At 39.9% G+C, this 16,548-nt stretch overlaps 1 protein-coding gene across 2 annotated transcripts in view; it reads right to left on the minus strand.

The window, feature by feature from the left end:
- LOC118815557 (kelch-like protein 29) overlaps positions 1–16,548 on the minus strand; it is a 251,691-nt gene that overhangs the window by 152,051 nt on the left and 83,092 nt on the right. For both annotated transcript variants that reach the window (XM_036581753.1, XM_036581754.1), the window contains one exon: positions 13,430–13,732. In XM_036581753.1, the coding sequence (XP_036437646.1) occupies positions 13,430–13,702 (273 nt within the window). In that variant the 5' untranslated portion in view covers positions 13,703–13,732. The remainder of the gene's footprint in view (positions 1–13,429; positions 13,733–16,548) is intronic.

A 16,548-nucleotide genomic window follows, 5' to 3' on the forward strand; every position in this document is an offset into this window, starting at 1 on the left:
CCAACACACATGAATTTGTTTGTCTATAGTGTTGACTGTTGAACAACAATCAGGTGAAGCTAAGCGTGTCCTCAGTTACTTGTTTATCCATGGCAGAGCTATGAGACGGAAACAAACAGAGACAGCAGGGTAGCAACGGTTTAGCTGATTCCCCTTAAGTTATGAACAGTTATTTCTCGAGATGGAATTGAACTTGGACCACTAAACCAGCAATGGAACATGAACTAAGCAGAAATCCAGTCATATTCATCTGACTCCTTATGTGACTTAACATTACAGCATATCTGTGTCTCAGCATCTTTGAGATATCTATCGTAAAAAAGATGAACAAAATAAATATCTATTTGTTACAAATCTGAAACTCTAATATTCTTATTAAAAAATTCAAACAGAACATAAAATGACAGCTCATTGTAAAATGTAAATATTATTTTTTTCTAGGTAGTAGAACAAGTTTTTGAGTACTTATTTGGAAACACCAAGAAGTACTGGAAGCCTGTAAATGCTGTTCAGGACAGCCCTAATAAGATGAATTAAGACGGTGATTATTATTAACAGCCAAGGTTACCTTATGTAGTACAAACATCGCTCATTTTAAGACCGATGTTGCTTCTGGACTCATCAGAGTGCTGGGGAGATATGGATGATTAAAGTTTTAAGGCAGCAATCCATCCTCTGACAGCTTACCAGTTCATCACAGGAAAGTATAAATTCATCATTTCATTGCTTTTTAAGCAACACATTGGCTTGAACATATGAAAGAAGACATACAGCTGATGGGCTCTGGATTCTGACCTACCAAGATGGCTTTCGGTTCTTCATAATCAACATCTGAATAGAAAATTAAGCTTCAAGGCCATCAGGCTAAAAAGTGGAAATAGGATTTCTCCCAGCGTTAATATTTCATCCTCATGACTTTGCGAGGACCCGCTGGCATGCACTCGGCTTTCCTTATTTTCCACTCAGGATCTAAATGGCAGACAGCAATGAGATGACAACATGGAGGAATAATGTCTCAAATGCCAGTGTCACCGTACTTCCCCTTTCCCTCTTCTCCCCGGAGAAAAACAAACGAGCGGTAAATATCAGGCGGAAACGAGAGCGATCTGTATCGTGTGATGTATAATCCCCATAGAGCCGAAGACACCGCCCTCATTTACTCCATCTTACAGATTTATAGGAAAGAGTTGGAACTGGGGGCAACAGGGCTACTGCATGTCTTTAACCTTCCGGTGTCTTTAGGACTATATGATAACAGAGTCATGGATCAAAGTTATCAAACATTGAATCAAAATCTGTTTATTAAAAATGAAGTGTCTTCTTATGATTAGCAATCAATTTACTATATATTCATTTTAAAATAATGTCTTTTTTCAGTCCTCCAGCATCATACTCATCATAGAAGTAATTCCTTTTGCCTTTGTTGGTCATGAGACACACACACACACACACACACACACACACACACACACACACACTTTCTAAGCCGCTTATCCTTCTGGGGCATGGCGGGGGTGCTGGAGCCTATCCCAGCAGTCATTGGACCTAGATAGGTCACCAGTTCATCGCAGGGCAGACAGACAGACATATACATTCACACATACATTCTCACCTAAGGGCAATTTAGCGTATCCAGTTGGCCTGACTGCATGTCTTTAGACTGTGGGAAGAACCAGAGCACCCGGAAAAAAACCTCTGCAGACACGGGGAGGACATGCAAACTCAGAAAGGACCCTGGTTGCCCAGCCAGGGATGCCCAGGCCCTTCTTGCTGTGAGGCGACAACGCTACCCACTGTGCCACCGTGTGTCATGAGATACAGTAGTATGCAAAAGTTTTGGCACCCCTGGTCAAATGACAAATGAAATGAATGCTCCCCCTTGAACCTTACTTGCAACTCATTCACTCAAGTTAGCTAAATAGTTTTAGCTAGCTAAAAACTTAGAAATAATTAAATGCTGTAAGTTGACAATATATGTCGTCAAAGAACATTTGTAATAAACTATACACATTTACAAAAATGTTGAAGTTCAGCGGAAAGGCTCCACTCATCATGGTCTACTTTGCATGTGTTGCTGAACAGTAGGGCTCACACTTGCGATTAAAAAAAGAATTTTCTCAAAGATAAATGTTAGTTCACCAGTGTATGTACCATCCACTACACTGTTATCACCATGGTTTGCTAAAAGACCTTGAGAAACAGATGATGAGTACTCTTCACCACTAGCTTGGTGAGTAGTTTATTTCAATGTAGAAATACGATGTTGTCACTTAGTTGTGCTGTTCAAGGCACTTGCTAAGGTTGCTAAAACTGACATGGGCTGATTAAAAAGAATTAAACCTGGTGGACTGTTTCCCCCCCTCATCTTTCTCCTCCAAAAAGTAGCATGCAAAGTGCTAGTTCCTGTCCAAGTGTGATGTTGTCTTGAACTTCCCAGTCACAAAGATCCACTCTGCTCCTCCTCCACACTGCAAAAGCCATCACAGGCAGATTCCCTGTGGTTTAGATGCAGATTTTTCTGAAATACACTCCATCGTCTGAACATAGCCTTAGTCATAATTTTGAAATAACAAGCATAACAAGTCAAAATCTGAAGAATATATATGTACATATACAGTTAATTTTTCTTTCCAAAGGGTTTATTCTTCCTTATCCTGTTATTTCTCTTGCTGTTGCCCATATGGTTTCATTAGGAGTTGACAGCAAACTAGCTTTTGCTGTTACCATAAAGTGTCACCAAGACAGATGTTATTAAGATATGCTGTATTATTTTTAACTTGCTCAAAATAAACTGTTAAGCAGTTTTTCATTGCTGTTTGTGGATTTGTAGAACATATGGTTGCAGCATAAAAACAGCATATGACTGCAAGAAGATAGACAACTCTGAGAACCTGGACTGGGGTTCTGGGTGCCTCTGCTTTAGTCTAGAAGACTGGATGCACAGAGGAAGGACTGAGAGATAGGACCGAGCATCAGAGAGGTGATGAGGAGATCCTCACAGGAAACAGAACGTAGAGATGGAAATTTATAGGGGGTTAGACAGGAAGGACCTGAAGCTCCTCCTGCCAAGCTTCTCCATTTGATGTATCATCTTGAGTTCCTCTGGTTTTGTTGGCTTGCTAAAAACAGGCGACTGCTAAGCAGTTGAACATTGTGACACTGTTTGGTTACATTAGCTCAACTGTGCAATTTGACTTGTAAGCCAAATGCACTTGTTTTTGTTTGCCAGGTTGTGAAAATAAACTCTGGCAGAGCTCTAGCAGCTTCATGCTTAGTTATGCAAAAGTTACTGCTGACCCACAGCAGAACTTTTAGCCCAAGCTGAGTAACTTCTGACCTGTCAAACCACTGCAAAAGCATCCTACACGTCCTAGATAACAGAATTTATTTACCAATGTCAGAGTTAAACTCTCAGAAAAGAATAAGTGGAAGGTTAGTTAATCAACTGAATATGTCCAGCTAGTGTCTAGGGAAGCTGGTCTGGGCTGCTATGGAGGAGTGGATCTTCACGTCAATCACACGGTAGCCTTGTTCAATACACATTTGAGTTTCTATTTCATACTATAGGGTATTCTTCTACACTCTATACAGGGATGAATTATGATCTAAAGAGGTGCTGGGCACAAGTGCCTTTGAAGGCCCTCCCATCCTGTACTCTGACAATAACGCACCTGTAAAAATACCAACAAAACAGAACTATTAGAACAGGGTTTCTCAAACACTGGGCCAGGGACCACAAGATGTTCAGTGACAAATGTTGCATATGCAGAGACATGATATATATATATAACACACATATATATATATATATGTATATATATATATATATATATATATATATATGTGTGTGTGTGTTTTATATATATATATATATAATATATATATATATATATATATATATATATATATATATATATATATATACATATATACATATATATATGTGTGTGTGTTTTATATATATATATATATATATATATATATATATATATATATATATATATATATATATACATACACATACACATATCAGTTTCAGAGCTACTTTCCTGCAGAACCTAGCTAATCAACCTCTTCCCAAGTCCCTGATTGGCTGGGCATTGAGGTGGAAAAGGCTGAGAAACCCTGTACTATAAGAAATTAACTTGCTGACAAAATTGAACAAAAGGAACACTATTACTGTTCAATTAATGTGCATTCATCTATTATTTGCTTCCCAGCTGTGTTTTCTGCACATTTTTGGTGTTTGGTTGTTTTAGCTCTTCTAAATTGTCTCCAGTCTTTGAGTCCCCTCAGGCCATGCCTACCTGCCTGCCTGGCAATCAGAGGCCCCTGGCCCCACCAACATGGTCAGTTATTTATCCTTGGCCCTGCATATATGATTCACAGCTTAATCAAAACATAAAAACCTATGAAACAGCTTTTGGTCTCAGCGGTCTTTCTCCAGTATAAAAAATATGAGAAATAAAAAAATAAAAATAAACGATTATACAGTGTAGCCATATAAACCAAAACAGAGGCAAGTGTCTCATTAAACGCCACAGACGGGGCTATGTGAAGAACTGAAACTTCCCACTTAATAAGACCAACAGTGGATCTGTGCAGTGCATACCAAAGAGGCTGAATGAATTATTATTTGTTTCTCTGTGGAATTTGAAGCTGTTGGGTAATTTCCATAGGGGCTATTCTGCCTGTGGGCTCCATGCCGAGCATGGACTTTAAAAATGTACGAGTTTATCTTTACTACAGAGAGGTGCTATTATTAAGCGGTGACAGGCGTGACAGGAGAAGGCCTCGGTACTCAGTCTACTGTAACCCACACTCCATTCACTTCGCATTTTCTCCTAACCTAAGCTTTTCTTAAATGCTAATCACCTCACTTTCAAAATAGCTCCCTCAGATTTTGCAGCAAACAGTATTATGATTTAAAAAACATGCATGTATATAGCTTTTTTAACTCTCACCAAACCTCCTCTCAATAAAAATGCTCTGATTTGATCATTCATTCATTTCTTTCTGAAGCTTCCTGCTAGCAATCTTTCATTCCAGTGCTTCTTTTAGAGATGCAGATTAAGAGTTTAGGACACAGTTCAAACGGCACTGCTATTGATATGAATTGCTCTCTGGCTCTTTCTCAGTAAATCTTCACTAAGATCTCATCAAAAGTGAACAGTTTACTCATCTTGATCTTAACATCAACTCCGAGCTGAATCAGACTCATCCTTTAAAACGGTCGTGAGATGAAAGGATGGCTAAATAATTAGAAAACAGCATATCTGAAATGATTTTTAAATACATAAGTATGCCACTGAAATTGGATTCTGGCTGAGCTAATTAAAAACTATTCATCGCAAATGATGCTGGAAAAATGAAGGCCTTTCCAAATCACATCAAAATCCTCTTTTCTCTCTCTACTATTAGCAATTATGAACCAGTCTGTCAAAACCTTAAGAAATGTAGTCTGATAGCATTAAAGTGGGGAAAAACCTATGCACACACAGTGCAGTGGAAGACCAGCTGAACTGCTGAGGCACCCACAGTAAAACACATGTAACCAAAATGATCAAAAGAAATAGAGCTGTCTGTGAATTGTTTTATGAGAAGTTCTCTACTGGGTTCCTGGAGAAAAGAGATGAATGATATTGTCCTAAATATTCATATCACAACCTGTCTAAAAGAGCTTGTATCTCTAGTTTTGCTGCTTTTAAAAGTAAAATGCTTTATCTGAAAAAATCTCTGAAACATGCTGTTAGTGCCTGGTAATATCTTACTGTATTGTTGTTCCAAGAGCCAGTCAGAATGGGATCACTTCCCATTTCTGAGTATTTGTTCCTGAGTTCTATATACTGTGGATAGGTTCTTCCAGGAATGGTGTGCAAAGCCATGCAGATTTCACCAATCTCAGGAAATTTCATGCAGAAGAGTTTGTAGTTCCAACTAGTTACAGTGCTGGCACCAGTCCAAAGAAATGATATGAGAACTGAAAACCTTCTTCTGCTCCCGTCAGATAGCATTCATGTGTGAAACAGCTAATTGAGTGACTGCATAAACAACAGCAGAGCTTCTTATTTTCCATCCAAAATCAGAGCTAAAGAGCGTGTCCAACTATTTGACTGTGCTGAAAAAAGCCACATAACAGCCGTTCAGCAGAGGAAGTCTGAGTGTTGCTGACAGCAGATGTTCATAAGTTGAGGCTGCCAGTGGCACCAAAATATATAGACAGTTCAGCAATATGAAGGAGGAATAACGTAGTACGAAACGAAGAGGCACAAAATAATTTTCCAATTATTTTCACATACAGTACTGTGCAAAAGTCAGAGGCATTTACTGATGTAATTTTCAGTCAAAACAGCAATTAACAACAGGTTATTCATTTTTCAGGAGATATTTCTCAGCAGATTAGATATAAGATAATGCATGCATGAGGAAAGGAAAAGTCAAAGAAAAACAAGTGAAAATAAAAAGGGTTTCTAAAACTGGAGTTCAAAAAATTAAAAGATTTAGGCCTCTTTTCACACCAGAGCAAGTGTGATCTAATTGTATAACGCTGGCATATTGCTAACTTAGTTGGATGCAAGCCCGTTCACACTCATTTGCTATTTTGGTGGTCAGAAATGATGAGGAAGTGTGTGGTGTGGCACATTAAGGAGTGTAACACTCCAAATCAAGTGCAAGATCATTTTCAAACCCATTTTGGTCCAAAAACGCACCTCCTCAGTCCTATTCTTATCGCAAATGCATGTGCAAAATGTTACTTTCTTAACATCACATACAAATGTAAAGACATGTCCAATTACTCCAAGCACAGTCCTGAGGATAAATGTTTATATCACCCTACTTGGATATAAATAGGTAACTTCTCCCAATTACTAACTAAATACAGCAGATTTTTATAACAAATAAGGAAAAACAACTCAGTTATAGCTACTAAATGTGAAGTAAATGCATAATTAATGGAATCAATAGAATGTCTAGCAAAACTAAAATTCCCAAAAGAGTTTCACACTCAGGGAGAAACTGATCTGTCCGTGAACTTATCTTCCCAAAACACACAGCGCATCTCTAAAACACAGCCAGTACAAAGTGATGCCAACAAACCTTCCTATTTTAATAATTTTTACCAGACGCGCTCTTGGCGAGCTTGGCAGTTGCATGTGCGAAGTGCAATGTTATTAGACAATGATTCTTTTTTGCCACTTGTCATCTAAAAAATGTGTACAAAACAGCGAGTTTAGTGGAACACGATAATTGGTTGGTGAAATATCCCCTGACACCAGGGCTGCACACATATGACCGCACTCATCAACTAAATTCTGCATTATTACAAGTTACAGGTCACTGTGCTGTTTATGGAATCTTTGGAAACACTGATACGTGATGTTATGACAATCATATCCAGCTTAACAAACTAATATATATATATATATATATATATATATATATTACTACTTATCCTTTAGATATTTAGTACACTTCCAAAAAAACTGGAAATATCATCATAAATTCATCATTGCCAGGAAAGAAATATTTTTCTCAAATCCATGTGTGCCACAATTCTTAGCACCCCTTCATTTAATACTTTGTCAAGCCTCCCTTTGCAAAGATAACAGCTCTGGGTCTTCTCCTATAATGCTTAATGAGACTGGAGAACATATGCCAAAAGATCTGAGACCATTCCTCCATACAGAACCTCTCCAGATCCTTCAGATTCTGAGGTCCACCCTGTAGACTCTCTTCTTCAGCTCATCCCACAGATTTTCTACAGGGTTCAGGTCAGGGGACTGGGGTAGCCATGGCCAAATGTTAATCCTGTGGTCGGTGAACCATTTTTATGTTGATTTTGAGGCATGCTTTGGATCACTATCTTGCTGGAAGATCCAAACTATGGCCCAGGTTAAGCTTCCTGGCTGAGGCAGTCATGTTTTGATATTATTTCTGCTGGTACGTGATCAAGTCTGTGATGTCATATATCTAAATAAATTGCCCAGGGCCTTTGGACAAACACAGCCGCATAACATTACATCACAGTGGGGATGGGGTACTTTTCTGCATGGCATCTTTGCGTCCATGTCAAACTCACCTCTGGTGTTTGTTACCAAAAACCTCTATTTTGTTCTCATCTGACCACAGAACACAGTCCCACTGAAAGTTCCAGTAACGTATGGCAAACTGTAGGAGCTTCAATTTGTTGGCCCTTGACAGCAGACTTGTGGTTATACAGGTGGTGTTTGGGTGGTACTTTGGGAGATGTTCTGACCCTAAGACCTAACTAACATCTTCCTCACTGTGCATGGGGTCAGTATAGACATACATCCTCTTCCCAGCAGATGTTTTTTCATTATTTATTAAATTTTAATTAGATTTATTTTTCTGTTCTATTTGGCTTTGTGGCATTTCTTCTACTGGATTTGCTTCTTATTTTTTGGGTTATACAAATAAAACAGGTGATTAGATATATTTGGTGTCTGAAGTTGGCTTCTTTAGATTTATGCTGGAGCTTTGAAGCTAAAGTTGCAAAAAATGAAAGCATACCCCACCAATTTATACTGGGCAAACAACATGCCAAAAGTTTGTGGATACCCTCCTACTTATTGAGTTCAGGGGTTTCAGCTACACCTTTTGCTAACAGGTGTACAAGAACATAGAAACAAAGAAAATCTCCTTTGCCAACACTGGCAGTAGAGTGGTCATATTGAAGAGTACAGAGACTTTAAACGTGGCACTGTAATAGGATGCTACCTTTGCCACAGATCGGCTCATGAATTTTCTGCCCTGCTAGATCTGTCCCGGTTAACTGTAAGTGCTATTGTGAAATAGAAGTGTCTAGGAGCAACAACACCTCAGCCACAAAGCAGTAGACAGCGCAAACTCATAAAAATCACCAAGTCTAGCTGCAGTTCAAACTGCCTTTGGAAACAACATTATCAGGTGCATGGGGAGCTTCATGAGATGAGTTTCCATGACCAAGCAGCTGCATGCAAGCCTAATACCACTACATGCAATGCCAAGCATCGACTGGAATGGTGTAAAGCACATCACCACTGGACATCACCACTGGACTGGTTCTGCCAGGAGAACACTACCTACCAGAATGCACAGTATAGCTTAGAGGAGGCCCTTTCCTGTTCCAGCATGACTGAGCCCCTGTGCACAAAGTACAATCCATAAAACATGGTTTGACGAGTTTGGTAAGGAAGACCTCCAGCGGTCTTCGCAGAGCCCTGACCTCTACCCCTCTGAACACCTTTGGGATGAACTGGAACACTGACTGCAAGCTAGGCCTTCTTGTCAACATGAATGCCTCAAACACTTTTTTCACTGAATGGCCAGAAATTCCCATAGACACACCCCAATCTCTTGTGGAAAGCCTTCTCAAAACAACGGAGGCTTTTATAGTTACAAAAGAGGGGGTCAACTCCATATAAATGTCCATGATATCCACTACACATCAACAATTACTAAATTAACACTCCCGGCTGCTGCTAGATTAATTGCTATGCGCTTGCGGACAGAAATCAACACGTCATAAATATAAATGAACAACAACCTGGGACGAGTAAATCAGTGGCCACACCTCTGGTTAAATTTGGAATTGTTTGTTGATTTTGAGTAGCACTCGTTTGTCACAACAGACAGCGAAAGCAGATGGGCCTCCTGCGGTCATTACACCAGCCATCTTTACTGATCACAATGGAGAGCCAGTCACAACCTCACACAACGCCCTCGCAGTCACTCGCTTCAGCTCACCAACAGCTTTAACAAGCTCATCAGTCATAATTCATTTTTACATGACCATTTTCCAACCTCTCTTAGATTTACACAGGTTGTTTTTATTACTGGGCCTTCAAAACTGATAGATGTAAATGAGCTCTTCTGATTGGCTGCCCTGTTTTGTAGCTGATTTAAAAAGCAGTCCAGGCAGAAATACTCTTTACAGCTTGGGTTGGGGCTAAACTTTACAATGGGAGGGGCTAAACTGCTGTAGTCTGAACAGGCTGATATACAGTTATATGCAAACGTTTGGGCAACCCTAGTCAAATGATGTTTTGTTGAGTTTTTCTGAAGTGAAAATAAGAGAACACACTTTTGCAGATTTTAATGCATGATTACTGTTTATTTGCTGAAGTTAACATACTGGAATAAAAAAAAAACAAAAAAAACAAAATATAGTTCGTGCAAAACTTTTTTTTTGTAATGTTTTTTTTTATTTTATTTTATATTTCTTCAATACATTAAACTCAGCAAATAAACAAAAACTGTGTGCTAAAATTTCCAGAACAATGCCATATTTAAGTCTGTTCCATTCTGTTCCCCATTTACCAGGGGTAATCAAACTTTTGTATACAGCTATTTGTGTTAACATGAAGTTTTTTGTGACATCACAGAAATAATAAGTTCAAAACAGGCTAATTCTTCAACTTAGTTTCTAAATAGGGACTGTATGGACTACGTTTTCAACTTTAACAATGTTTGCATATTACATTACACAACTCTTTCCTTTCAAAAAAACGATAACTTTAACACAAATTCAAGAGGAGTTTTTGCATATTACTCACACGCACAAAGACATCTACTCCATAGTCACCTCTTGATTACAGCACTGCTTTCTAATTAGAATGCTTCATCTTATTAGACAGCAGTGCTATGTTCAAGAGGTGGATAAGACTTTTCCCCAAAAGTAGATCAATGACTCTGTCAAGTCTTTATATAAACAGTTCTTCAAAACTCTCTCCCTCTCTCTCTCTCTCTTTCTCTCTCTCCTAAAGGAGGAGCATCCCTCATATCTTCGCCCAGCCTATGGACAGAACTACAGAGAGACTTTGATAGCAGATGACAGGGAGGGTGGCCTTCCCTTGAGTGTCAGTCTTGTTCTGATGCTGACAGATCTCTTCTACCCAGTAATTAAGGTAGAAAAAAAACAACAAAGCAAAAACCCAAGATAGCTGCATTTCTCCACGTCCTCCTCTAATGTACACATCACAGAGAACCGTCAAAGACAATGAGGAGCGCAGAGGTAAGTCCCCTACTGACAGTGTCAGATGACAATAGCTTCTTTACACAATCTGCATCACGTTAAAGCAAACCGTTTGATACCCAGGCTCTTTAAGAACTGAACAATGCACACGGCTGATACCAAACAGACCAACTGGACTTTGTGGGAGGCAAAGCTGACAGCGGTCAAGGCTACAGATGCTGTGGTTGTTGGGATTCCTCCCTGAAGTAGATGCCTGAGCTCAGAGCAGAAAGTCTTGGCAAGCTTGAATGTTAGGAGACACCACCAAGCAAAATGTGACAGAGCCAGGATAATAGTCATATTTCTACAACTACCTCAGAGGTGTTTTTTCATCACAAATCACCTTGGAAACCACCGTCTCAGATGCACAGTAGCCACCAAGCACAATGGCTGCGGTTCAAGGGATAATTTGGACAAAATTCAGATTTAGACAGTTTTCCCCTTACGTCTCAGTGTAGTTATTCAGCCAGGACACATTTGGAGTCTGAGGTGTGCTTCTTTCATTCTGCAGTGTTGAGTTTTTATCTCAAAAACATTTTCTTTTATGGTTTCTAACACTGTATAGCACATTGAGAAAACCCTCAGGGCCTTCTAGACCTGCAGAGAAGGATTACAGTAAAACTTAGGACGAGTGGTAGCCTGACCAGCAGGTTTCAGCAGAGAGAATTCATAAAGCAAGAGCTGGCATGTAAAATTCCAGGATCACAATCAAATTGATTATGGTGAGAGGGAGGGGGAACTCATTCCTCCTTTATGCAGACAACAGAAACCTGAGTCGTGGTTACACCAGCTAGAAATACTTCATAATAACAATGGACTTGCCGTCTTTTTTGTGGCTGCTCGGGTCTTGTGACTATTTTGAGCCTAAACAGGTTTGTTTTGAGTCTGTTCAGCCAGCTGCTGGGTCTTTCTGCACAGGCTGCTGTTGTTGCCCCACAAGATGGCAGAGGGGTAAAGTGGATGATGCAAGATTTAAGCAGGCAGTAACTGTACCACTTCTTTGTCCAATTGACCTGGAGAGGCATGCGCTATCTTGCTTTTCCTTACAGATAATCTTTGTCAACTCTAACTTTAGTCAGTTAGAAATGGAAAACAGAGGCAGCTCTGTACGAGGGTTATTTACCGAATGAGCCACTGTGAAAGTGCAACAAGGTAAAATATATGTTAATGGCTGTTACAAGTTTCAAAAAAAACATGGAACATCTTTTTCAAGCTTCAAATCACTATATTTGTCTAAGCTTAATCTAAATGAAAATGTTAATCTGAATGGCTATTAGCTTTGTGCTAACATACTGCTACAATCCCATTTTGGTGCAGAAACTTAAACTGCCATAGAGGTGTTTTTTTTTAGAGGTATTTTTGACATTTATGGTCTGAACTGAAGGCCTAGCACCGATAGCCATGGTTCGCCACCTGTATAGCATACTGTTATCTACAGAGCCCCACTGGTGACATCCTGTATAAATAAAAATAATACGTGGCCACTACTTAGTAAGGCATGGGAACAAGATAATTAAGTTGTGGTCACGACTTAGTAAGGCATGGGAACGAGATTCTAATGCGTGGCCACCAAGCAGTAAGGCATGATCCCGTTCCTACACCTTACTAATGGCCACGAATTAGGATCTCATTCCTACGTGTTAACACAGCGTAGCCACGCATTACTTATACGGGACGTCACCAGCAGGGATCCATAGTTATGTATAAAAATGGACAAAAGTATACTGCAAAGCTAAAAACAGCAGCAGTCTGAATTTTATCCATACTTCTGGCCATTTTTACTGATAACAGTTTGTCATGCAGTGTAGTAGAACACATATGGGAAATTGAGTGAATTCAGCAAAACATATGAACAATATGGTTTAGCACACCAAGCATGGTTGGGTGCCACCATCAGTGAATAATGTATAAGTCTGTCATCAGCTGAATAGTACTTACAGAGTATCTCTACTGTAATCGAGAACCAACAAAGATCACGTCAATCATGGCATTGTCTGAGAGCGGTCCGAGTTACATGCAGTGTGTCTTATAACCTAATGCTCACATCCCAAGTGAAAAGAAAAACTAAGCAAAACAAGATAATTTGATCGAAATGTGTGAACAGTGAAGTTACAGCTAATGTGTTTTCATAAAGAACTAATTTTCCTGATTGTCACTCTGCTCCGCTCAAAAGGCAGACACCTGCTTTGAGTTGAAAAACCCTGGGCTTGGACTTAATTCAGCCCATCGCTCTGAGTTTCTCATTTACATAATGACAGACAAAATTAGCAAGGAGGAGGGAAAGTGAGGAGAGACTGAAGCGATTTGGCAGGGAGAGGAGAGAGAAGGGAAAGGAAGCGATCTGGCGTCTCTCTCTCTCTCTCTCTCTCTCTCTCTCTCTCTCTCTCTCACTCTCTTTCAGTCTCTGTAGCTTACCTTCACAGCAGGCGCTGCCACTGAAGCCGCTGAAGCTCGTTTCACACCCAGATCAGTGCTGCTTGTCGTTACGGCAATAGTGACAGGGCTGGGCAGGAGGGAGGGGATGACCGGCAGTGGGAGGAGCCCGGGGCGGTTGTTGCCGTTGGCTAAGGGCGGGGCAGCGGGGGAGCAGGTGCTGTTGGCCACTCCGTTGTGGACGGCGGCGGGACGATCCCGGCGGTCCCACGGTCCACGGTAGTCCCGCTCAAACCGGTGGTGGTGACGCGACATGGCTTCCTTTCAGAGGCAATGTGACACTGCCTGAGATTGAAAGAGAGAAACAGAGAGAAGGAGGTGTTAAGAACGTTAATGTTAAGATGTCAAAACAAACAAAACCAGAAACACACCACAACAGCGGCAGTTGCAGTTGTCTGCAAAAAAGGGCTTATCAGTGCTTTCATCCTTCAAAAAAAATCTATTGTAAAGTAATATAATTTAATTTGTGCACAGAGAACTGTCAGTCAGTGTTAGGGCAAACAAAAGGTGGGGAGATGAGAGGTGTGCGCAATGCAAATTGCCTTCCAAGTGCACAGCTCATCTTTAGCATGTCTCGCACTGCAAACATGCAAACGCTCTCACAGCAGATGCTGCTGCTGCCTTTGATTGACATGCATGCACAAAACGCTCCATTTACTTATTTTAATACCCATTCTGCCAGCCCTTAATGAGGGGAAAAAATTAGCATTTATTTACAAGAACTATGAAGCAAACTGCAGCCTCTCTGCCGCTCCAGGGAAGATTTGGTCTATTCCATATGGTTAAGAGATCTGTCCAGCTATCCCAGGTTTTCTTAATGACTTTACTCATATAGCTCCCAAAGCTCATAACTCAAACCCATCTAGAGTCCTAATTAACCGGACAGCCCATTTCACAACTCACTTTATTGCTTTAAACTGCTGATTGGTTCGTAAGGAGCGACCTGAGCAGACTACCAACCACCTCTACTTCTCCCTCCTGCTGTGGGAACGGAAAAAAGTTTGCTTTATTTCTTCGGCTTGGTGAGTTGGTAAACTTAATTTTCCTTTATTTGCTGTGGCTTCTTTATCTAGCCATCCTCCACAGACAGTTGCGTGTAATAACTCTAGAGACCCCTGGTTGGGAATTGGCTTATTAGTTTCTCCCTTTGTACACGTGGGAGAAGATTAGGCTGCTTGTAAAATAAGCCAGTATTGGCTATTCAGGTGCTGTGCAACAAAATCAGGATTTATTGCACTTTGGCAACCCGTTTTATATTGAAAAGTCAGCTGCATAGTGCTACATCAAGAAATAAGCTTGTGCAAAGCTATTGTGTGATATTGTGCATTCTCTCCAAAGGAAACACCCAAATGTGCTGGAATAGATAAGGAGATGTACATTTTTTATACGTAAGCTGGTTATATAAGTTCTGAATTATAGTGAACAAAAAAAACCTTTGCAGCCATTAAATCCTCCTTCTACAGTCCATCTATACTAATGCAGCATGGAGGAATATCAAACAGTGAAGCAGGTGGATTTTCAGCATAGAAAAGAAAGGACCGCAACTGGACAGAAAGGAAGCTTCTATCAGCCTCAGAGGGCCATGTTTATGCTGGCTCCTCAAACTAATTCTTCATAATAACAGTGCAGTTATTACATAGAAGCGTGCAGGCATACATACAAATGCACACATACACATAAACCAAAATAAGCAGTTGCAAAAACCCCCTTCCAATAATTCCGTTACATATTACAAGCAGCATATTAATTATTCGTGGATCATACTGGATTGGCTCTATAGTTTAATTTGTGGTGCTATTCCTCAGTTAACACACACTCTATGGTCCATATCATACGTAATTCCTTTCCTCTGCATTGCATGTGTAAAATGTTTTTTAACCCTTAAGTGGCAGTTATCACTGATGATAACAAAAGCATGGTGTAATTTTATGTTAATAATTTGTGAATTGTAGCTCATTGAAACAAGCTGAGAAATTTAGTTTGAAAAGCAAGGACTTTAAAATGATACCCCATTTCTGTTATGTAAACAGCACAGCAGATGATTTATCATGATTTAAATTTGAAGTTATTGTAGAAGGTATAGTTGTGTTTGTCAGGAAAAAAAATGGTTTGCTCTTTTTTTAAAAAACAACTGGAAAAAAAGTCTAGAGGTTTAGAATGGAACAGCGAAATAAAATGTAAATGAAATGTAAACTTGATTCATTATGTTACAAAATATGTAACTAATTGTGTAATTAAGCAATAAAATATGACATGAAGTGCCTGCGACCAAATCATAGCCATATTATTATTTGCAATATGACCCTGAGTATTCCATGGTCTCACGCATCCCTCAGGCTCTGACGCTCACTTGGACTCCATCTCCCAGAATCCTCAGGGAGACATGACTCCTGTGACCTCTCACCTGCCTTCACGCTCCACTCAGCGCTCTCACTCTCTCGAATACTAATTGGGTTCACCTGTTTTCATAGGTCATGTGATATCTTTAGTTTAGCTTATAAGCCCGGGCTTTAGCACAGACATGTTGCGAAGTATTGTATCGTTATCGACCTACTGAGTGTTCCATTGTATATCAGCTTTTCTGTTTATGACCATTTTGCCTGTTTTTCCCGACTCTGTCTTTTTGCCTCACCCTTTTGGATTGTCTGCCTTTTGTTATCTCACCGTTTTTTGACCTTTTGGACTGTCTTCTGGAATTTGCCCCTTTGCCTCGCCCTTTGGATTGTTTGCTGATTGTTATGCTTTACATCTGGTTGTGTTTTCTGGTTTTGACCCACGCCTGCTTTGTGACTACAAGCCTGTTTTACGTTTCCATCAGTAAAGCCTCTCTTGATCATTTTTACCGTGAGCGTCTGACTCATTCTGTGCCGTTACATATTGCTTTTATACAACAGCTCTGGAGAATACATTAAAAAAGTAAGGCAAAGAAGCCCCAAGACTTTTTTTAAATGTGCGTTAATATTGTTAATTCCTCCAAAAAATAATAACCTTTTGCATTACAGATCGAGCCATAAAACTGCTGCAATATCAGGTTCAGCACAGCTTTTATAGAAATTATCCAATGTGTCCATTGCAGTGTAAAGCGAGCTGTTACGTAGCAA

Source organism: Colossoma macropomum, unplaced genomic scaffold (assembly GCF_904425465.1).
Source record: "Colossoma macropomum unplaced genomic scaffold, Colossoma_macropomum, whole genome shotgun sequence".
Taxonomy (NCBI): domain Eukaryota; kingdom Metazoa; phylum Chordata; class Actinopteri; order Characiformes; family Serrasalmidae; genus Colossoma; species Colossoma macropomum.